At 43.9% G+C, this 23,810-nt stretch overlaps 1 protein-coding gene across 3 annotated transcripts in view; it reads left to right on the forward strand.

Moving 5' to 3' along the window:
* Positions 1 to 23,254, forward strand: part of LOC110521672 (KIT proto-oncogene, receptor tyrosine kinase) — a 39,999-nt gene extending 16,745 nt beyond the window's left edge. For all 3 annotated transcript variants that reach the window (XM_036969494.1, XM_036969495.1, XM_036969496.1), the window contains 14 exons: positions 518 to 632; positions 8,092 to 8,276; positions 11,661 to 11,767; positions 11,969 to 12,095; positions 12,668 to 12,772; positions 14,464 to 14,574; positions 14,944 to 15,091; positions 15,422 to 15,519; positions 15,669 to 15,799; positions 16,396 to 16,518; positions 18,804 to 18,915; positions 19,062 to 19,161; positions 19,590 to 19,695; positions 20,447 to 23,254. In XM_036969494.1, coding sequence (XP_036825389.1) covers positions 518 to 632; positions 8,092 to 8,276; positions 11,661 to 11,767; positions 11,969 to 12,095; positions 12,668 to 12,772; positions 14,464 to 14,574; positions 14,944 to 15,091; positions 15,422 to 15,519; positions 15,669 to 15,799; positions 16,396 to 16,518; positions 18,804 to 18,915; positions 19,062 to 19,161; positions 19,590 to 19,695; positions 20,447 to 20,650 — 1,772 coding nt within the window. In that variant the 3' untranslated portion in view covers positions 20,651 to 23,254. The remainder of the gene's footprint in view (positions 1 to 517; positions 633 to 8,091; positions 8,277 to 11,660; positions 11,768 to 11,968; positions 12,096 to 12,667; positions 12,773 to 14,463; positions 14,575 to 14,943; positions 15,092 to 15,421; positions 15,520 to 15,668; positions 15,800 to 16,395; positions 16,519 to 18,803; positions 18,916 to 19,061; positions 19,162 to 19,589; positions 19,696 to 20,446) is intronic.
* The last annotated feature ends 556 nt before the right edge of the window (positions 23,255 to 23,810 follow it).

Consider the following 23,810-nt stretch of genomic DNA (forward strand, 5'->3'; position numbering starts at 1 on the left):
AACCATCAAAACAGTAAATCAGAGCATTACAGTTAATTAATGTACAGGCCCATAACTAGGGAAAATAGTTGAATATATTAGTTTGCCAATTTACTTCTAATCAATTTGTTTATAATCACATGCTTTGTAAACAACAGGTGTACACTAACAGTGAAATGCTTACTTACGGGCCCTTCCCAACTATGCAGAATACAATAATTTAAATAAATAATAATAATAATAGAACAAATATTAACACAAGGAATAATTACACAATGAGCAGTGATAGCTTGGTTTTATACATGGGGTACCAGTACCAAGTCGATGTGCAGGGGTATGAGGAAATAGGTAGGGGTAAAGTGACTTGGCAACAGGATAGATAATAGACAGCAGCAGCAGCGTGTGTGATGAGTGTGTAAGTGTGTGTGTGCCTGTGTTATGTGTGTGTGTGTGTGTGTGTGTACGTGTTGGCATGTAAGTATGTGTGAATGTGAATCCCCACCTGGCATCATCACTAACATCTCTGTGCCTCTGTCAGGTAAACCAGAGATTGTATCTCACGAGGGCCCGGTGGACGGACAGGTGCGATGTGTAGCTAAGGGATACCCCGCCCCACAGATCACCTGGTACTACTGTGAACAGCCCTATATGAGGTGACAACACACACACACACACACACACACACACACACACACACACACACACACACACACACACACACACACACACACACACACACACACACACACACACACACATACTCACAATGGCATGCTATGATTGGACTTCGTTGATAGATCAAGGGAATTTTGAAATGTAACTATTTACTTAATGTTACTCTAAGAAGATATTTGTTTTAACCCTCAGTAAGAGGGTTTCAACATGGTCTAATTATCTTGACCTTCCAACAGTAGAAGCAGATGTGGGATTGGACAAGCATGACTTGATGGTGGACTGAAGGGAGATTACCCTTATGTGATTAAGGATTGGGCAGAGATGATTTGTGATTGGTTTGTTGGCTTGGCACGAGAGGACTGTGTTATGATTAGGGGATTGGACAGTATGTTCTAGGAAGATTTCCTAAAAGCTAACTACTTTCTGCTCTGCTTGTGTAGCTAATACTTCCTTGTCTGTGTAGGATTTGTGAGCTGAAAACCCACTACTTTCTACTCTGACAGTTCTTCCTTGCTTGAGTAAGATGGCCAGTGGTAAGAATAAGTTCAAAAAGGCTAAGCAGCTGAGTTTGAAAATCTGACCGGGGCATGTGGTTTCACAATGAAAATGAAAGATACTCACGAGTGCTGTCCTTTTGCCTGCGGTGGAAACACACTCAGCAGGCTTTAGTTCGGATCAGTTTGTGTGACTATTGTCTCCAGCTGGGTTCAACGTCCTTTGGGAGTCACGCTGACTTCGTGAGGAAGGTTGGTGGTCGGCGTTGATAGGGATGATCTAAGCCGAGTTAGGCTCATTCCGGTTTCTCTGGCAGTGTTCAGAGTCCAGATTCTGGACTATCCCTGATTGACTCTGGAGGGTTTTCAGAGTGTGAATTGGATGACCTCAGTCCGGGGCAGCCAGAAGCCCCGGCTGTGGATTCGGCGGGGAGAGTGAACCATTGGTGGTGAACGCACCTTTGGTGTTTTTCTCTCCCTCGGTGGAGTTCCTCCAGGTTTGGGGTAAGGTGTTTACCTCCTGTCCCTGCAGCAGTGAGTCGTTGCTTACCCCTGTGTAAAGATTCTGCCGATGAGTGGCGAGTTACTTAGCTCCAGAGGCTAACAATGGGTCTATTCCTAGCTCAGAGGTCCCTGAACCCAGTGTGGGCCGGGTATCAGAACCCCTAGTTCCTTCCCCACATTCGGACACTCGGTTGTCAAGAGTGGTGGATATTTAAAAACAATTTTTTTATCCCAGTACTCAGGGTGGCATTCTGCCCCTTCAGGATATAATGTATGGGAGACTGGCAGCGTGTTCTATCAAGTGGCGGGCAGGCGCAGTTTCACCATGGTTGATGAGGACAGTGGTGAGGGGCTACGGTCTGCAGTTCGCTGCGCATCCTCCTCCTTTTCGTGGAGTCATTACGTCATTGGTCCTAAAGGTCCTAGCGCCTGTCTTGAGAGAGGAGAGTTCCTCTCTCCTTCAAAAGCAGGCTATTCGGGTGGTTTCCATGTCAGAAGTACAGAGCGGTTAGTGCAGCCGGTACTTCGTAGTTGCCTAGAAAATTGGAATATTGCATCCTAATCCTGGACTTACATGTTTTAAACAAGTACATCAAAGTTAAAAATGCTCCCACTATGCTGGCTATTGCAGTCGGTACATCCCAGCGATTTATTCACATCATAGATCTGAAGGATGCATATTTTCATGTGCTATACTTCCTCCCCACCTATCACCCTACACCTTTTCTATGGCTGTGGAGGTGGCTTTGGCACCGCTTCGGTGCCAGGGGTCAGAGTATTATCTGGGCGATTGGCTGGTCAAGTGAACAGGTGGAGCTCCACACTGCCACCCTGGTTTTGCATATTCAGTCTTTGGGGTTCATAGTGAATCCCTAGAAAAGTTGTTTTACTCTGGCTCGGCGCATTCAGTTTCTGGATCTCGTAATGGAATCAATTCTGAATTGTGTTTTTGTCCCAACAAAGAAGGGTCGCATTCAGGCTCTGTCTGGCACAGTTTCAGCTGAGGCACTTGGTGGTTTTCTTGCTTGTGCCTGTGATTATTGGGTCTGATGGCCTCTATGATAGCTGTGGGGCCTCTGGGATTTCTGTTGATGCATCTGTTTCAGCACTGGGCGCATCTCGCCACTGCCATCGGTTGCTCAAGGTACTCTGTCATGCCTAAGGGTGTTGACTCCTTGGAGTTGTCCGCAATTGCTGTGTCAGGGGATTCAAATGGGCCGGGTAGTGTCCCGCAGGGGTGGTCACGACAGACGTATCCTTACTGGTATGGGGAGCGCTGTGTGTTACTCGGCTACTCGGATTTGGTCAACAGCGCAAAGGCCGTTGCATATCAACTACCTAGAGCTACTGACTGATTTGCTAGCGCTGAGGCATTTCTTGATGTTTGAGGGCCAGCATGTGTTGGTAAGGTCCGACAACAGGAGGTGGCGTACATCAACAGGCAGGGACGGACGCTGTCTCTCAGTCTCCTAACCTGGCCCATTAGCTGCTCGTATAGATCAGTGAGCATGCCCTGTTGCACAGGCCAACATATATTCCAAGTTTTCTCAATTTGAGTGCAGATCTACTTTTAAGGGAACGTCAGGAGTGGGGACTGCACTCCTCGGTGGTGGCACAGATTTGGGACCGGTTCTGCATGGCTGATGTAGATCTTACGCATCGCGAGTAAACGCGCATTGTCGTCTGTTCTTCTCAATGAGGGATCTGGGCGCTCCATTGGGAACGGATGCGTTGGCGTATCAGTGGCCTCGGCCTCTGCTCTATGTGTTCCTCTAGGGGACCTGATTCAGGCCACCGTGCAGAGGCTCCGTTAGGAGGGTCTGTTATTGATTCCGGTGGCTCCCCGTTGGCCCAGACAACCCTGGTTCCACGGAGATCATTTGCCTGTTGGGCGGGGACACGCGGGGGGTTCCATGTCATTGGGATCTATTGTCCCAGGCGCAGGGGAGGATTTGGCACCCATGACTGAACTGTTGAATTCGATGGCTAGGGGCTTACCCGCTAGGGGCTTCCCTCTACGAGAGAGTTATATCTATAAGTGACATGCATTACAGGCTTGGTGTCAGATTGAGGGAGTTTCTCCTTTTCAGAGCTCATTGGTAGACATTTTGATGTTCTTGCAATAACCTTTTGAGCAGGGCCCTTCTTTTTCCACATTGAACATTTATATGGCAGCCATTTCAGCGTGTCATGTAGGGATGAACGGCTCTGCCCCAGGGTCTCATCCTCTGGTGGTGCGGGTCCTGGAAGTCGTGTGTGCGCTCGGAGCAGGGTCAAAGCCTATGGCACTGACCTGGTGTTGGTCCTGGACGCTCTGTGTGAGCCTCTGTTTGAATCATTAGAGTCTGTGGACCTGAAAGTCCTTTCCTTCAAGACTGCCCTGCTATTTATGGCCTTGGTGTCAGCCAAGCCTGTTGGGGGGGATCTCCATATGCTATCAGTACACCTTTCCTATATGGAGTTTGCCCCTGTTGACTCCAAAGTGAGTTTACATCCTGTGGTGGCATATTTCTGCTTTACCAAATGAGGAGAGAGTTACAAACTTCACACACCAGTCAGAGTTATACTTAAACTACATATTTTTTTAATAAGAGCTTTGCAATAGCCTTTTTGACTTTCAATGATGCGCTATCTCTAATGAACCATTGAAAGTACCACCAGAAAAGTACAAAGATCTTTTATAGCCAAGATACAACCCCTCTCAACTTCTTTGTGAACAGTTCCTAAGATCTGTGGTTCGTCATGTACAGTGCCTTGCGAAAGTATTCGGCCCCCTTGAACTTTGCGACCTTTTGCCACATTTCAGGCTTCAAACATAAAGATATAAAACTGTATTTTTTTGTGAAGAATCAACAACAAGTGGGACATAATCATGAAGTGGAACGACATTTATTGGATATTTCAAACTTTTTTAACAAATCAAAAACTGAAAAATTGGGCGTGCAAAATTATTCAGCCCCTTTACTTTCAGTGCAGCAAACTCTCTCCAGAAGTTCAGTGAGGATCTCTGAATGATCCAATGTTGACCTAAATGACTAATGATGATAAATACAATCCACCTGTGTGTAATCAAGTCTCCGTATAAATGCACCTGCACTGTGATAGTCTCAGAGGTCCGTTAAAAGCGCAGAGAGCATCATGAAGAACAAGGAACACACCAGGCAGGTCCGAGATACTGTTGTGAAGAAGTTTAAAGCCGGATTTGGATACAAAAAGATTTCCCAAGCTTTAAACATCCCAAGGAGCACTGTGCAAGCGATAATATTGAAATGGAAGGAGTATCAGACCACTGCAAATCTACCAAGACCTGGCCATCCCTCTAAACTTTCAGCTCATACAAGGAGAAGACTGATCAGAGATGCAGCCAAGAGGCCCATGATCACTCTGGATGAACTGCAGAGATCTACAGCTGAGGTGGGAGACTCTGTCCATAGGACAACAATCAGTCGTATATTGCACAAATCTGGCCTTTATGGAAGAGTGGCAAGAAGAAAGCCATTTCTTAAAGATATCCATAAAAAGTGTTGTTTAAAGTTTGCCACAAGCCACCTGGGAGACACACCAAACATGTGGAAGAAGGTGCTCTGGTCAGATGAAACCAAAATTGAAATTTTGGCAACAATGCAAAACGTTATGTTTGGCGTAAAAGCAACACAGCTGAACACACCATCCCCACTGTCAAACATGGTGGTGGCAGCATCATGGTTTGGGCCTGCTTTTCTTCAGCAGGGACAGGGAAGATGGTTAAAATTGATGGGAAGATGGATGGAGCCAAATACAGGACCATTCTGGAAGAAAACCTGATGGAGTCTGCAAAAGACCTGAGACTGGGACGGAGATTTGTCTTCCAACAAGACAATGATCCAAAACATAAAGCAAAATCTACAATGGAATGGTTCAAAAATAAACATATCCAGGTGTTAGAATGGCCAAGTCAAAGTCCAGACCTGAATCCAATCGAGAATCTGTGGAAAGAACTGAAAACTGCTGTTCCCAAATGCTCTCCATCCAACCTCACTGAGCTCGAGCTGTTTTGCAAGGAGGAATGGGAAAAAATGTCTCTCGATGTGCAAAACTGATAGAGACATACCCCCAAGCGACTTACAGCTGTAATCGCAGCAAAAGGTGGCGCTACAAAGTATTAACTTAAGGGGGCTGAATAATTTTGCACGCCCAATTTTTCAGTTTTTGATTTGTTAAAAAAGTTTGAAATATCCAATAAATGTCGTTCCACTTCATGATTGTGTCCCACTTATTGTTGATTCTTCACAAAAAAATACAGTTTTATATCTTTATGTTTGAAGCCTGAAATGTGGCAAAAGGTCGCAAAGTTCAAGGGGGCCGAATACTTTCGCAAGGCACTGTACATGACGAACCACAGATCTTAGGAACTGTTCACAAAGAAATACTTTTTCTTTAGAAAGGAGTATCCCTTAGCCAGATAACATTCACCATAAATTATCGTTCAGTTTGGTCCCTCAGACGAGGTTCTAATCTCGTTCCTGGTACTTCATAGTACAAAACACCAACTCATCCAATGGCATATATCAATTATCAACTCTAGATACCCCCATCTCAAGTAAACCCCCTCTTGACCCCACTCCTGGACATGCTCACTGAGAGGAGTGAGCCTCTAGGTCATACACTATCCCAGGATAAATGTAAGATCAGAGAGGACATACAATGTTTCCAGACACTGCCATACACCTTCCCCCAATGGGAAGAGGAGGAAGTAACTGGCACACAGACATAGTGGAGACAAGTAATTGGTTTCCCATTAATCACGCCATCCCTTCACATGGTTTAAGAATAGGTAAAGACACATTCACATATGAAGACAATGTTCCCTCCTGTCCTCTTCCCTTTCTGATATTCTGCATAGCACCAGAGACATGTTGAAGACAAGCCTGACCTCTCCCCTCTCTGGGTCCCAGGTGACTGAGCCCCAGCTGAGGGAAAAGTGCAACTGCCAACACTATAGTCCAAAAGGATACATTCTAATGACAAGTATCTCACATAAGCATATTATGCAAATAAACATCTTAATTATCTATGTTACCCAACTAATTCTGATTCATCCGCCACAATCCTAATGCAGTTTCTCCCTAGGTTATGCCTATGTCTTACAGTTCTTCCCTTTCTCACCTTCTCTGTTGGCTTTGTAGCATGGCCTGTGTCCGGTGCACAGTTTACACGCGTATATAGATTTGAACAAGGATGTCCGTGTTGTGAACAGCGTTTGCATCAACTCTGGTCAATGTTATGCAGCTCGCGTGCGAGCGCTTTACCAAGTCACAATAGGTGTTCTCGTTTTAGACCTGCGATTACAGGTACGAGTCCTGACATTTCAGGCTCGTAATGTAAGTATTGTTCTTGGAACCATGGGGTCTATGGATTTGGGTTGCAGTGACTGCGTGTCAGTCCACATAGCCATGTTGCAGCAAGTTCTCATGTCCCCATAGTATGTTATACCGAGTGACCAACTGAAAGGGAACGGACAGTTATGAATGTAACTACTGTTCCCAGAAGGCGGGAACGAGGTATAACATATTTTGGCCTGTGCCTTCAGGGGGTTTGGGTTCGCTGAAGAGCGGTATTGAATTGAGGAAATGGATGTGAGCCCCAGTATTATAGCCAGGAAGGAGGAGCTTCCGAGTCTGGCTCGGCGTCTATTGGCCCATTGGGCGTGCTTTCAGTTTGCTGCAGGTGAATAGGATGGGTCGTTGACTCCCCATAGTATGTTATACCTCATTCAGGAAACAGTAGTAATATTCATAACTTCACTCTATTTATAATAAGCATGGCAACACCAATCCAATGAAACTCTGACAATGAGTCAGAGGCGATTGGCTAGTCATTATCCTATCGCTTTCAATTATGATCAAAACGACTTAGAGAGCTGTCCAACTCAAACAAACATGCGTACAGTTACCTTTGAAATGTTTGTTTACAAAAGGCACAAGGTGATGGTATGGAATGTGCCCCCCCCATATTTTTGTTTTATTGAGATTGTTTTCACTTCCTGTACCTCTAAGGTATTGTTGTTTTAGTAGATGCTGACATGAAGGAACATACAGTATATCCTTTAGTTTGGTGTGGAAGACTGGTATTGTATGGGGATGGACTGATTTAGCCTGGCACAGTGAGATTTTATTTCGACATTTAAGACCAATGTATGCTTGTATGCGTCATGCCCCAGTTTTGTCCAACGACTCTCTGTACCTGGCTGTTGTTTTGAGGGCACACATGGTGAACACATGGTCAACAATTCCTTAGTCTCCTGTTTGTTTACTCATAACAGCTCATTCAACCATTTTACATTTACAACTGCTGTGTTCATAGAGCCACATGAAACAAGCAACATTGCATTAAATCTACTAAAAACGACATCCAAATGCAGTCACATTAGTTTGGTTGACAGTTTTGTCCCATCCCTCAGGTGCTCCCACCAGATGAATGCCACTCAGGAGGAGCAGGACATTGTCACAGTGACATTGTTGAGTCCCTCCTTTGGGAAGACGGAGGTGGAGAGCAGGCTGAACATCACCACGGGAAGATTCCACACGTTGGAGTGTGTGGCCACCGTGGAGGGAGAGCAGGCCTACACACTGTTCTCTATCAGTGGTGAGTTGTGGTGACATGCGCACACACACACACACACACACATAGCAATATACAAATGAGTGGGGAGTTGTTGTAGATTTTTTAAATATTTTTTTATAGATAATACTCAATACGAAAAAACTGAATTAATGTCAGTAATGCAGTACTAACTAAAGTCTCGGCTGTGTTACATTCAGGTCACTGTCACGTGTGCCTCCTCGCCGACCTCTAGGTCACCAGGCTGCTCGTTATGGCGCACACCTGTCACCAGCGTTACTCGCATAATGACACTCACCTGGACTCCATCACCTCCTTGATTACCTGCCCTTTATATGTCACTCCCTTTGGTTTCTTCCCCAGTCGTCATTGACTCTGTTTCATGTCGCTGCGTGGTTTGTGTTTCGTCTTTATTGTTTTGTTGATTTATTAATACACTCACTCCCTGTACTTGCTTCGCGACTCTCAGTGCACTCATTACAGTCAAAGTCCATTCAGGTCTCCTCCCATTATGTCTGAGCTGAGGTGCAGCGTTACAGCTGTTTCACTTTATGTGGCTCAAGGTCATGTAAGTGATCCGCACCAACAACACTCTTCAGCTCAACTCGAAGGATTTCGCAATTATAATCCACTGATTGTTTACAAAAGACTTGGGCTTTTGACATAGATCTTACCCATAAACAGAGGTGCAATATTAAGCATTGATTATAGGGCCGGAGTCTGTTTATATAAACATAGGTGGGGAGAGATAACACAAACCTGTGTGATGTGTGATAATGTCTCATCACTTACTGGCAGAAATGATCATCAGTGGTAGGGGCATAGTGTAGTTTTGGAACGCGAATCCAACTTTCTAGAACATCCTGTTTATATACTGTCTGATGCGCTATTCTAATATGACAGCAATTGAAACCAGAGTGAGAAGAGAGTTGTCTTAGCGTGGGTATGGAGAATGAGATTGCGATGGTGTAGAGGAGGAGGGGAAGTTGCCTGGACACATCGGGCATGTGGGTGGCATTATGGACGAGGAGTGTGTAGCCAGGCAGGACAGGCTTGTGGGAGCTTGTGCCCAGGCCTTAGTGCTTATTGGAGCAGGGCAGACACGCGGAGACATGCAGGGAAGTCTGGACAACAGTTGGAGCCCTTGCCACCCTGAATGTTTAAACACTGTGGGAATTTTGGACATGGCCAGCCAAGGAGGCAGGAAGCTGTAGGGAAAGAATAAAGGGATGGAGGGAGAGCTTTAAAAGCCACTGACAGGTTTACAGAAGATTAGTTCCTGCAGACTCTGCATTCTGAGATGATTTGAAATGGAGAGAAATCCTCTTATGGCTAAAGAGCTTATTACACCTAGTGTACAGAGCTAGGAAAACAATAACACCACAAACCGCTACAGTACACAAAGGAACAGACGACTTATTATACAGCAGTTTTACACAACAACAGCAGCAGTACTGCGTCATGCTGCACAACACCACAGCATGCTACATACTGTGCAGTGCCTTCGGAAAGTATTCAGACCCCTTGACTTTCTCCACATTTTGTTTGGTTACAGCCTTATTCTAAAATGTATTAAATATTTTTTTTCCATCCCCAATCTACACACAATACCCCATAATGACAAAGCAAAAACTATTTTTTGTTTTTTTTGCTAATTTATTAAAAAATAAAAAACTGATATCACATTTAAATAAGTATTCAGACCCTTTACTCAGTACTTTGTTGAAGCACCTTTGGCAGCGATTACAGGCTCAAGTCTTCTTTGGTTTGACGCTACAAGCTTGGCACACCTGTATTTGGGGAGTTTCTCTCATTCTTCACTGCAGATCCTCTCAAGCTCTGTCTGGTTGGATGGGGAGCATTGCTGCACAGCTATTTTCAGTTGTTCGATCGGGTTCAAGTCTGGGCTCTGGCTGGGACACTCAAGGACATTCAGAGACTTGTCTCGAAGCCACTCCTACGTTGTCTTGGCTGTGTGCTTAGGGTCGTTGTCCTGTTGGAAGGTGAACCTTCACCCCACTCTGAGGTCCTGAGCGCTCTGGAGCAGGTTTTCATCAAGGATCTCTCTGTACTTTGCTCCATTCATATTTCCCTCGATCCTGACTAGTCTCCCAGTCCCTGCCCCTGTAAAACATCCCCACAACATGATGCTATCTCCACCATGCTTTACTGTAGGGATGATGCCAGGTTTCCTCCAGGCGTGACACTTGGCATTCAGGCCAAAAAGTTTAATCTTGGTTTCATCAAACCAGATAATATTCTTTCCCATGGTCTGAGACTCTTTAGATGCCTTTTGACAAACTCCAAGTGGGCTTTCATGTGCCTTCTGATCCCCAATCAAAGACAAAGATAGACAGCTGCCTCTGATTGGGAACCATACTCAGCCAAAAACACAAAGGAATAGAAAACATAGATTTTCCCACCCGAGTCACAACCTGACCTAACCAAACATAGAGAATAATAAGGATCTCTAAGGTGACAATCTGGCCACTCTACCATGAAGGCCTGATTGGTGGAGTGCTGCAGAGATGGTTGTCCTTCTGAAAGGTTCTCCCATCTCCACAGAGGAACTCTAGAGCTCTGTCAGAGTGAGCATCTGGTTCTTGGTCACCTCCCTTCTCCCCCGATTGCTCTTCCTAGATACAAACATTAGCTCCAGGAAGAGTTTTGGTGGTTCCAGACTTCCTACATTTTAGAATGACGGAGGCCATTGTGTTCTTGGTGACCTTCAACGCTGCAGACATTTTTTGTACCCTTCCCCAGATCTGTGCCTCGACACAGTCCTGTCTCTGAGCTCTACAGATAATTAATTCGACCTCATGGCTTGGTTTTGCTGTGACATGCACTGTCAACTGTGGACCTTAAATAGACAGAAGTGTCCAATCAATTTAATTTACCGCAGGTGGACTCCAATCAAGTTGTAGAAAGAGAGCTCAATTTTAAGTTTCATAGTAAAGGGTCTGAATACTTATGTAAATAAGGTATTTCTGTTTTTTATTTTTAATAAATGAGCTAACATTTCTAAAGACCTGTTTTCGCTTTGTCGTTATGAAGATTTGTATTTATTTCATCCATTTTAAAATAAGGCTGTAACCATAACAAAATGTGGGAAAAGTTCATGGGTCTGAATACTTTCCAAAGGCACTGTGACTATAACAGGAATTATGTAGGTAATAATATACAAAGACATTAACAAAATACAGAAAATAAAGTTTGACTCAAATAATAGGATTACTTTAGAGTGATTACCACATAGCACTCTCCACATAAGAAGCCTAATATAAAGCCAAACACAAGATCGGATCTCTTCCTGTGTTTCTGTCATTCTCTCATAGTGCTTCTCTCCTCTCTCTAACGTCCTTCACTGATATCTCTGTATCTCTCTGTGTTGTGTGTTTGTCCCTACAGAGAGAACAGTGCCTCATGAGCTCTTCACCCCTCTGCTGATTGGCTTTGTGTCAGCAGCAGCCCTCCTCTGTGTCATCCTCATAGTGCTCTTCTACAAGTACCTGCAGGTAACTCACCTCTTCTCATGCATGTCACACCCACTTCTACTGCAGGTTACACACCTGAGTATAAAAATGACACACAGTAACTCACAGCCAACGATAAGGTACAGTATCTCACCATAAACTGTGCTGAAGTACCATGATTGATGTGAGTTTTATGGCATCCTCTGTGCTTCTCCTAATATAAACTCCCTGCTTGCCTCACAGAAACCCAAATACCAGATCCAGTGGAAAGTCATTGAAGGTATCCACGGAAACAACTATGTGTATATTGACCCTACCCAGCTCCCATACGACCACCAGTGGGAGTTCCCCCGGGACAAACTGCGTTTCGGTGAGTTCCTTGGCTTTCACCACACTCAGGAATAGCACATTTAATCATCACCAAGCGGGTAGGTTGCCCCAGACATCTTTTACAGTATATCCGTCATCTCTAATACAGGACTGTATGATGTTTAGTTTGTTTTTAGTATTACCCAGGTCTATTTAAGATGTGTAGTATCAAGTCATAGCATTAGCTGTTGAAAGTCTGTTTTGTTTTGGTATTTGGAGCCAGCCAATGTATCTTTGCGGGCTCATAACGATGGATGCACACCCTATTTACAGACCAATTGGTTACAGTTTCACACTTTTACAATAGCTGCGAGCACACACTAACTGCATGATGTATTTCATGTAGCTGTTTTCTTTTATAAACAACCTCAACCCCTCCCTTTAAGCAAATGTTCTGTTGTTTTTGGAAATTTTGAAACCACCCCAAACAGGATTCTGCGTGTCCTGGTGTCTGCTTTCCCCGCCCTTGCAGGGTAAACCTGGTGATCGTTGGTGCAGGAAGCAGAGCTAGGATGTGGGAGGGGAACACGATGGAATAACATTAGTCTGTCTGTGTTCCATGTCTGTCTGCAGGGAAAACGCTGGGCTCCGGAGCCTTCGGGAAGGTGGTGGAGGCTACTGCTTATGGAATGTCCAAAGCTGATACAGTGATGACAGTGGCAGTCAAAATGCTCAAACGTAAGACCAAAGTGATGACACAAGTGATAATAAAACATTTCAGAGGAGCTGCGTTGACCAATTCTCTGGAATCTTCTTCCGGATAGTTAAACAACCGAAGCTTCTGCGTATGAGCGGTATTCTCTCCCCCTCCGCTGCAGCAACATATCAAAGACACGCAGGACACAGACAGGCAGTCTAAATAGTGATTTAGTGTTGTTTTTTCATCATCATTGCAAACCTTGATTGGTTAAACAGGAGGCAGAGGCAGTCAGCTTTTAACGGTTCTATTTTAGTTGTGGTTAAAACGCTGATTGTTTTTGCCCCAATGCAATGTGTAGACTGCATCCTGCTTGTGCTACTGAAATATCCTTAGTAACAACACACAGAGAAAGTTGTAACCTACATCCTAAATTAGCCTACAAAATACACTGAGTGTACAAAACATTAAGGACACCTTCCTAATACTGAGTAGAGGTGTCTTAAGGCTTAAAAATCCTTCTTTGGCCTCCCGAGTGGCGCAGTGATCTAAGGCACTGCATCGCAGTGCTAGCTGTGCCACTAGAGATTCTGGGTTCGAGTCCAGGCTCTGTCGCAGCCGTCCGTGACCGGTGAACCCATGGGGCGGCGCACAATTGGCCCAGTGTCGTCCGGGTTAGGGAGGGTTTGGCCAGCAGGGATGACCCTGTCCCATCGCGCACTAGCGACTCCTGTGGCGGGCCGGGTGCAGTGCACACTGACACGGTCGCCAGGTGTAGTGTTTCTTTCGACACATTGGTGCGGCTGGCTCCGGGTTAAGTGGGCATTGTGTCAAGAAGCAGTGTGACTTGGTTGGGTTGTGTTTCGGAGGACGCATGGCTCTTGACCTTCGCCTCTCCCGAGTCCGTACGGGAGTTGCAGCGATGAGACAAGACTGTAACTACCAATTGGATACCTTGAAAAATGGGGTAAAATTTTAATTGAAAAAAATCCTTCTTTAACCGTTCTCCTCCCCTTCATCTACGCTGATTGAAGTGGATTTAACAAGTGACATCAATAAGGGATCAAAGCTTTCCCCTGGTCAGTCTGTGTCACAGAAAGAGCAGGCCGCCAGGGTGTTGTTTTGTTCACTCAGTTCACTCAGTGTATATATATTTGTGGAATGTTCGTTCAAACCGGAGCTAGTTTTTATATCAGCTGTTCAGAAATAGAGACCTAGGCTACATCATCATGTCAATCAAATGGCTTGATGATCAGGGTTCAGAAGAGGGTGAGTGAAGTGAACACATGCGCACAGGGTGATTCGGTTCTTTAGCTCTGGGGAAGTGGCTTCCAGGGTGGCGGTACCGGGTGGGTTACCTTCGGTCGCGCAGCCTCAGACAAGTTTAATGGCAATGAAAAGAGACACACGTTGGTGACAAATCGGTTTATTTTATGGTGTCTGACTAATCAGACCTGGTCAAGTCACAGTCAGAAGACCCCTGGCCCGAATGATGATTGGTGAACACCCTCAACAGATATTTGACTAAATATATTTCAGTAGCTGTTGAGTATGTGTGTGTGTGTGCGTGTTTGCATTGATGTATGTATGTATGCTTGTGACACCGACAGCGGCCAGAGGTGTTTGTGCTAGCACGAGGTGAAACTAGCACAAGCAGATTTCCTTTGATGTTTTCTTTGATGACGACTTTGAAGCACTTTAAAATGATCACGTTCCGATGGTTTTTCCACAGCCAGTGCCCATGCCACTGAGAAGGAGGCGCTGATGTCAGAGCTGAAAGTTCTCAGTTACCTCGGAAACCACATGAACATCGTCAACCTGCTTGGAGCCTGTACTGTTGGAGGTAAGGGGCAGAAGGTTTGGAGGACTGTACCAACCATAGAAGAAGAAGAGTTTATCCAAGACTAGAATTAGGGTTAAGCCTATGGTATCATCAATCTGAATGGTGTGGGTAACTTTTTTGTCAGAGGTTTTTGAGAAACAGTAATAACCTGAACACTCCCTCCTTTTATCACCAATGATTTTATGGCTTGTTGAGCATTGGATCATGCTTTATGGTGTAGGAGTGGTGATCCCGAAACTTGCTGTGATTGTATTGGTGTGTCTATCCGTCAAGAGTATTTTGTTTATCTTTGTTTGTCTTTTGTGTGTTGCTTCTTTGTGTTCTATTTCTACTGTCATGTGACATGGCAATTGTGCTCCTTGTCTTCAGGCCCAACCCTGGTGATCACAGAGTACTGCTGCTTTGGTGACCTCCTGAACTTTCTGAGAAGGAAGAGAGAGACGTTCTTTTGCTCCAAGCTCGGGGACGACTGCTACTACAGGAATGTCATGCTGCAGAGGGGAACAGCTACAGCTGGGTCAGTGTGGACCTTTTACAATTACAAGGAGAGGGTGGTAGTTGAGTGGTGTATAATTGTCACAGCACAGTATGTAAGGTATGTATGTGCTGTTGCTTATGTCATCTCACCTGCTCACGGAAGTAAATACCACTGCCGTTGTTGAAAATTCCCCAATTGAACTAAGCATGAAGCACTCTTTGTTGTTATTGAGAAAACATACTTAGAGTAAATGTATCTGGAGATTCACAATTTATGTAAGGGAGGATTTCCTACCCAGTGTGTAGGAGTAATATGTAGTATTGGCATGGCAGCTGAACTGAGATCAGACTGCTCCTTTCCTCCTCACAGAGACAGCAGGAATGGCTACGTGGATATGAGGCCTTCTGTCACTGGCGTCCTGCCAAATGGCTTCTCCTCAGAGAAGAGGCGCTCGATGCGCAAAGCAGGCAAGACATCCACTCTGATATTCATTGATAATTGTCACATTTATAATTTCAGAGTCCCTCTATAAACAATGAAGCTACCTTTCTACACAATGCTGTTCTCTCTATACACCTCTCTAATTATTTTTGCTCCATCTCTCTCTTTCTCTCAGGTGGTTCCAGTAGTGAGCCAGATGTTGTGAGTGAGATGCTCCATGAGGACGGTCTCTCTCTGGACACAGAGGATCTGCTCAGCTTCTCCTATCAAGTGGCCAAAGGCATGGACTTCCTGGCTTCCAAAAATGTAAGCCCTTCATGTCCTCACCGAAGATCTCCTGTCCTAATAAGCTCCTGAAAACCCTCACCACCAGCTATCTAGAACAACAGGTCTATCTTGTACTCTGCAATTCAGTCCAGCTAGTTAAATCCATGATGGTGGACCATGTTAATGTCCAACCATTCTCTGGAAAGCATCCTTTCCACTGGTATTATTGGTTCATTGTATGAGATTACATTTAGACACACACTAAGCCACACACACACACACACACACACACACACACACACACACATTAGTTCCATCCTCTTTCTTTCCAAACAATACCAGGATCACATTTCCATGGCTGGTCAACAGGTCCAGGATGCATGTTTGAGCATGCTACTGAAAAATGTATAAGGCATTAAAGCAAGCGGACACCAGACTACAGCCAGGCCCTGTATTAGTATCTGGGTGTGTATGGAGCAACTTTTGGGAAAGAAAATTCTCTGTCACAATGTATTAGTAGTATTGACTGTTCTACAGTATGTTATGTTACCTTGTGCTGTCTTATTGCATTATGTTTCATTATTTGTGTGTGTGTGTGTGTGTGTGTGTGTGTGTGTGTGTGTGTGTGTGTGTAGTGCATCCACAGAGACCTGGCAGCCAGGAACATTCTCCTGACCCAGGGACGAGTGGCAAAGATCTGTGACTTCGGCCTTGCTCGTGACATCACCACTGACTCCAATTATGTAGTCAAAGGCAATGTAAGTCTGCCCCATCACTCGCTGTAGATCTCAATATGAGTTATAGATACTGCTTTGGACATTTTGCAGTGAAAGCCGTCAAGCACAGGCACTGTATTGATATAAAGTGTGTTTGTCAGCTACAGTGCCTTCAGAAAATATTCCACATTTTGTTGTGTTACATAAAAATACAAATGTCACCCATCTACACAATACCCCATAATGACAAAGTAAAAACATGTTTTTAGAAATGTTAGCAAATGAAATACATAAATATCTCATTTACATAAGTATTCACACCTTGTCAATACATCATGGTTTCTCAAATCCGGTCCTGGGGCCCTGGGTGCACATTTAGGTTTTTGCCCTAGCACTACGCAGCTGATTCAAATGATCAACATTTGATGATGATTGGTTATTTGAATCAGCTGTGTAGTGCTAGGGCAAAACAACTAAATGTGCACCCAGGGGGTGGGGTTCCCATCACCTTAGTCTTTCTGGGTATGTCTCTAAGAGCTTTGCGCACCTGGATTGTACAATATTTGCCCATTACTATCTTCTAAATTCTTCAAGTTCTGTCATATTGGTGGTTAATCATTGCTAGACAACCATTTTCAAGTCTTGCCATTGATTTTCAAGCAAATTTAAGTCATAACTGTAAATCTGCCACTCAGGAACATTCACTGTCTTCTTGGTAAGCAACTACAGTGTAGATTTGGCCTTGTGTCTTAGGTTATTGTCCTGCTGAAAGGTGTATTCATCTGTTTCTGGTGGAAAGCAGACTGAACAAGGTTTTCCTTTCGAATTTTGCCTGAAAATAGCCTAATCTTCATGACTAATGTTCAAATTTAGACGTCAAACAGTATCAAGGTTCTGGTCTAATGCTTCTAAAAATGTTAGCATAACCGTGTTCATGGAGCTCTCAACTAGCCATTCCATTTCTTTTTATCCTGAAAACCCTCTCCGGCAACTGAGTTAGGAAGGATGCGGACACCTGTATCTTTATAGTGACTGGGTGTATTGATATACCATCCAAAGTGTAATAATATCCCATGCTCAAAGGGAATATCTGTTTGTTTTACCCATCTACCAATAGGTGCACTTCTTTGCGAGGCATTGGGAAAACCTCTCTGGTCTTTATGGTTGAATCTGTGTTTGAAATTCACTGCTCGACTGAGGGACCTTACAATTATCTGTATGTGTGGGGTACCGAGAATTACTGTATAAAATAAATAATTCAAATACTGAGCTATATTGTATGCCAAAAAATGTGGAAAATATATTATGATATACTAATACATTTAACAAGTAATATTTGTATTTCTCAAAAGGTAAGAGTAAAAATGATTGACACCCTTTCAATACCTCACCTTCACTGAGCCTAACATCACTGAGCCTTTAAAAAAAAAGGCTTAGCTTAAGGTCAATGGCATCATGAACATTTTAGCCAAAACCTCGTTACCTCTGCCAGGAGGCTGAAACTTGGCTGCAAGTGGATCTTCCAGGAAGACAATAACCCCAAGCATACAGCACAATCCACAAAGACATTGTTAATTGGCCACAAAATCAATATTTTTGCAATGGTCATCTCAGTTTCTGGATTTGAAACACAATAAAAACCTGTGTTTTGAATTGAAGAGGGCAGTCCATACGAGCAGACGAAGGATATCAAGGATCTGGAAAGATTCTGTATTGAGGAATGGTCTAAGATCCCTCCCAATGTGTTCTCCAATCTCTTGAAACATTTTAGAAAAAGTCTCGGTGACGTTACCCTCGCAAGGTGAGGTATTGAACAATTAAAATATGACTTGTTAATTGTATAACATAATATAATTTCCCCCAAAATGGTGCATACAATTTAGCTCAGTATTTGAATGTATTTTATACAGACATTCTTGCTCATCTTATCAAGGACGTCAATGTTGGTCCCATCTGTATATTTGGTGAATGTGACATTATAATGCGCACTCTGAGACAGCTGTGTGTTTATGAATTACTTGAAATGTCACTGGTATGGGGTCACCAGATACAAATGTCTCAAACATTCAGCACCGTATGGGAGTTTTAACCTAGGAAATACATATTCTCTCATACTAACACAAAAACAAGCAATGCTGAACATTGGTTTGAAATTCCAGATCAGCAGAATCTGCATTAACCATTTCCCCTCACCGGTTCTCAAGCCTCCACAGCTGAAGTGATGTAGATGATGGACTACTTCAATAGATTTGCTTTGATGAATTTGCTGAATAGATGGAGTGCGTCTGACATATTTGACTGGTTGTGATGGTTTGTGTTCCACGCAGGCTCGTCTCCCAGTCAAGTGGATGTCTCCGGAGAGCATCTTTGAGTGTGTGTACACATTTGAGAGTGACGTGTGGTCCTATGGCATCTTGCTCTGTGAAATCTTCTCACTCGGTACTTACATACACATTATTCTCTATATGTGTGTGTGTGTGTGTGTGTGTGTGTGTGTGTGTGTGTGTGTGTGTGTGTGTGTGTGTGTGTGTGTGTGTGTGTGTTTTCATTGATTTTTATTATCTTATTTCCTATTTGGCCTATAGGAAGCAGTCCATATCCTGGGATACCTGTGGACTCAAAGTTCTACAAAATGATTAAGGAAGGATACAGAATGGATGCACCAGAGTTTGCACCGAGTGAAATGTGAGTGTGTGTGTGTGTGTGTGTGTGGTGTGCGTGTCTAAGTATCTTGAGAAAGAATCAGGGAGTAGGAGAAGTGTATGCGTGGGTGTACTATGCATGGGTGTGAATATGTGGGATTTGAGCAGATGGCAGATTATATGAATTTGTCTTCACCATAAAAGTTCATATTAAAACTAAAAACATTTACACTTAGAGAAAGAACAGTGCAAATATTTGTATTATTTTATTTAACTAGGCAAGTCATTTAAGAACAAATTCTTATTTTCAATGACGGCCTAGGAACAGTGGGTTCCTTGTTCAGGAGCAGGACGACAGGTTTTTATCTTGTCAGCTCGGGGATTTGATCTAGCAACCTTTCGGTTACCGGCCCAACGCTCTAACCACTAGGCTAACTGCCGCCCCTGAACATGTGTGTGCTGTGGTTTCAGGTATGAGATAATGAGGTCGTGCTGGGAAGCGGACCCCTTTAAGAGACCCTCCTTCAGCAAGGTGGTGGAGAGGATCGAAAAACAGCTGTCAGACACCACCAAACACGTAGGTCACTCTCATCTAACCTGCTTGTGTACACATGTTGACAGACTATGGATTTAAGTTATTCACCAGCAATCATTTCTATATTCTGAGATTTATTTTTTTAAGTACTAAAAGGTACCAAAAGGTCACCAGACGTAGAAGCACCTTGAGATTTTGCTGTATTTAATAGTAGCGAACTACTATACAAATTCAATAAAATATTACCTGCCCTCTTGTTTTAGTAGCATACAGAACATGACTGTGTGCTCCTCCACTGCAACCACCAAGGGCCACATGTTAATACCACCAGACTAGTCAGCCCTCCATCTGTATAGCAGTTGACACACAGAAATGTGTCAACCCTCCATTAATGCACGCACACACTCACACTCAGTGCCCATTGAACGTGACACGAAGGCTAGAGGAGGAGATTAATATGATTGATCGATCACTCGTGCCATAATCACCTCTTTCACTGTGTCATGTCCTCTCTGGTGCGAGTGACGGGTGTGAGGTCAAACTAAGTCTCCTCATGAACTCGGCTCATCTCTCACTTCTGAAACATGCCAGTGAGCTCTGAACACAGAGCAGGTCTTCTCTTTTCACGCCTTCCCCTTCACACCTTCAGACCAGAGGGCTACTCTGTCATCTCCTTTCCTCACCATGCTGCATGTTGCTTACGCAGTACGTAGAACTGCAATGAAAACACATCTCCAACACTATGAAAACACCTCTCCAACACTATTTTGCTCTGTTTCTCTTCTCTGTGTAGATCTATCTGAATTTCAGCTCCAAGTTTCCGGTTACAATAGGGCCCCAGGGTACCAGTGTGGACCAGGGGACACAGAACGCCAACGTCCTGCGTCTCAACTCGGTGGGCAGCAGCAACGCCTCCACTCAGCCTCTATTGGCCAGCGCCAGCGACGACGTCTTCCTGGAGGAGATGGGCACCAGGCTCAGGGTCCACCGGGTGTAAGGCCACGCCCCCATGATGGCTGCCCCATAAAGTGCCTGTTTAGTGCAGCCCAAACACCCCACCACACCTATCCCAACCATATACTATGTCTAGCAATTAGCTTTCCCCTTCAGACAGAGGCTTGAAGAAGGACGAGGTCCTCTCGAAACCTCTGCTCCTGGCGCTTTTAGTGCATGGACGAGACCTGTCACCCACTGTCTCCATAGTATCTGGTCCTGTCTCTCACAAGCTTGGATATAGTCACACTGTCTTTACTCTCCAGGCCATTGAGCTACTGTGTATCACGTTTGTGCTGTTAGAAATGGACAGTGTATTTTATAGCTCCGGAGCAGTGCTTTTTTCTGTGGACTTTTGTCAATGTTGCTTTCACCGTTTCTAAATATGTTTCATACAGTGTTTATGTTTGCTTCACATTTCTGTTGTCAATGTTAAACTGAATGACTATGTTTTTGTTGTCGTTTTGAATTACGTTTTTTATCTCAAACTAAATCATATAGCATGTTTAATGATTGGAGCACAATTATTATTTGAGGTGGAGGCACTTAAATTTGAACATCATTCCAGATGTAGATATCATGTAATGAAGCTTTCACCTTTTGTCTGCTCCACCTTCCACCCTTTAAGAATTAATGTCAGTATTATTCCACATGTTCAGTTTTGGTGACTATGTGACGGAGAGACATTCTGTCAGACGTTTCTAGGGCCAATGGTTTAAATGATATTCAGTGGGCTTATCACTTGATTAGATTGAGATGTTTTAAGTATGGTACTATGACTTCCGCTTTTAGTTGATGTCCCTGTGTATATATGTACATATTGACCTTGGGTATGACTAGTAATAAGTGTATGATGTGAGAGGTAGCATTAGCTTAGATTCCGCCTGGGAGGTTGCCTGCTGGAGATTTCTTGTAAATATGTAAATATGCTTCTGGTGTCGGGCACCTCTTCTGTCCTGTAGCGTATGTGTGACCCTTGTTTACATTTGTCATCAGACAGGTACTGCTGTATCACCGGGGTGTTTGCTTAGTACTGTCTCCAAAGACGGGGGGAGGCTGAAACAGTGCATGGTTATAATGAGCATACTGTACAAGGAAACAGGCGATCACTCTTCAAGGTATTAGCCATTTGATCTTTTCTACTCATACAGATTGTCAAAGAAGGCTTTCTATTTTGAGGTAAAGCCAGCGATGCTTGTTTCAAATGCCAATGTGGAGCTTGCAGTACAGACCGACAACCGTTAAGCTAACGGTTCTGAGAAAAAGCCCATTTGAAAGTTAGATGTTAGAGGTGTTTAGTCAGACCAGGTCAGACCAGGTCAGACCAGACATGTCTTATAGCTCCCAACAGTCCTGTGGATAGTAGCGTCAGTGCTCCCGTCCCAGCAGTCAGTAGCTGATTTCTCAGCCATCCCTCTACTCTTTGTGTCCAGCTGCTTCCTCTGACGGAAGTGCTACTTCCAACATCTCTCAACCAGGGCTCTGTATCACTCCAGACTCCCATCACTAGGACTTCCCTCTTCCCACACTGAGATATTGTTGTGAAGAGCACCTGGAAAATGCTGTCTGAATGACTGAAAGGGTGTGTGTGTGTTTGTGTTTGTGTGTGTCTGCATGTGTGCGTCTGTGTGTCTGCATGTGTGCTATTTGTAGGTGCCACTGAATTAAATGTATGAAATTTACCCAACTGTTCAACCCGGTCCTTCCCAAAGCTGGATATTTGTAAATATGTGTGTGAATACAATGTAAGTAATGTGGATGCTGTCTTAATGTTTCATTTGATTTTCTATTGATATGGTACATTTAATGCACAACTCTGATATGCTGTAATATGAAAAATGTCTTACCAGAAATAGATACACAGATACGTACACCCACATAATATTTACTGTACATCTTCTTCTTTGGAGATAAGCTGCTTGTTTTTCTGTAGATGTGGTAACTACTGTAAACGTACTGTTCCTGTACTGTACATAGTCTTTGTTTGGGCTTTGCTGTAGAATGTATTATTCCTTGTGTAGTGTCATTTTCCCATTGGCTTGGCACTAACCATTGCATTCTGTCTTCAACAAGCAAGCCAACACATTTATTTCTTTTTAAACGCTTATGGACAGCTTTGCCTTACAAATCAAGTTGGTTTTCAACCCGAAAACAGGAATGCCTTGTACTTTCATGGAAATGGCAAATATTGTCTAATTTTGCTAATTACAAGAAAGGACAAGTAGAACTGTAGGGCAATAACTTACATCAATACTCTGCTCTTTCCCTTATGCCACGTAGAATAGGAAACATAAAAATAGGTAATTACACAGTAATAACACTGAGGTTACATGGTTATATCTGTGCCATGCATCACGCTGTTAAAAAGCACAATCAAAATATTGTCTGATTATCCCTAACAATTTTACTCTATAACGGCTGACGGCTGATACAATATGACGGCTGATACAATATAACGGCTGATACAATATGACGGTTGTTTTAGAAATGTTAGAACATTTGTATATTTCCCTATACAACGTTTATTTTGTGCATTTAGTTGTATATTTATTTTACTAGAGGCAATGTTTGTTGTGCACATTTGCAATGATGAAATAAAATAAACGCATAAAATTGTTTTGTTAATTGTGATTTGTATTTTATTTTTTTCATGCCAGTATTTTATATGTGTGCAGGTTAGTTTTTTTGGGTGTCTTCTTTTTTTTTTTTTTTTTGCATTTCGTGGTATCCAATTGTTGTAGTAGCTACTATCTTGTCTCATCGCTACAACTCCCGTACGGGCTCGGGAGAGACGAAGGTTGAAAGTCATGCGTCCTCCAATACACAACCCAACCAAGCCGCACGCATCCAACCCGGATGCGCCAATGCGCCAAAGGAAACACTGTGCACCTGGCCACCTTGGTTAGCGCACACTGCGCCCAGCCCGCCACAGGAGTCGCTGGTGAGCGATGAGACAAGGACACCCCTACCGACCAAGCCCTCCCTAACCCGGGCGACGCTAGGCCAATTGTGCGTCGCCCCACGGACCTCCCGGTCGCGGCCGGTTACGACAGAGCCTGGGCGCGAACCCAGGAACTCTGATGGCGCTGCAGTACAGCGCCCTTAACCACTGCGCCACCCGGGAGGCCCCGCTGTCTTCTTTTTTAATCCAGTTTGATATTGTG

This window comes from Oncorhynchus mykiss, chromosome 30, assembly GCF_013265735.2.
Source record: "Oncorhynchus mykiss isolate Arlee chromosome 30, USDA_OmykA_1.1, whole genome shotgun sequence".
NCBI lineage: Eukaryota > Metazoa > Chordata > Actinopteri > Salmoniformes > Salmonidae > Oncorhynchus > Oncorhynchus mykiss.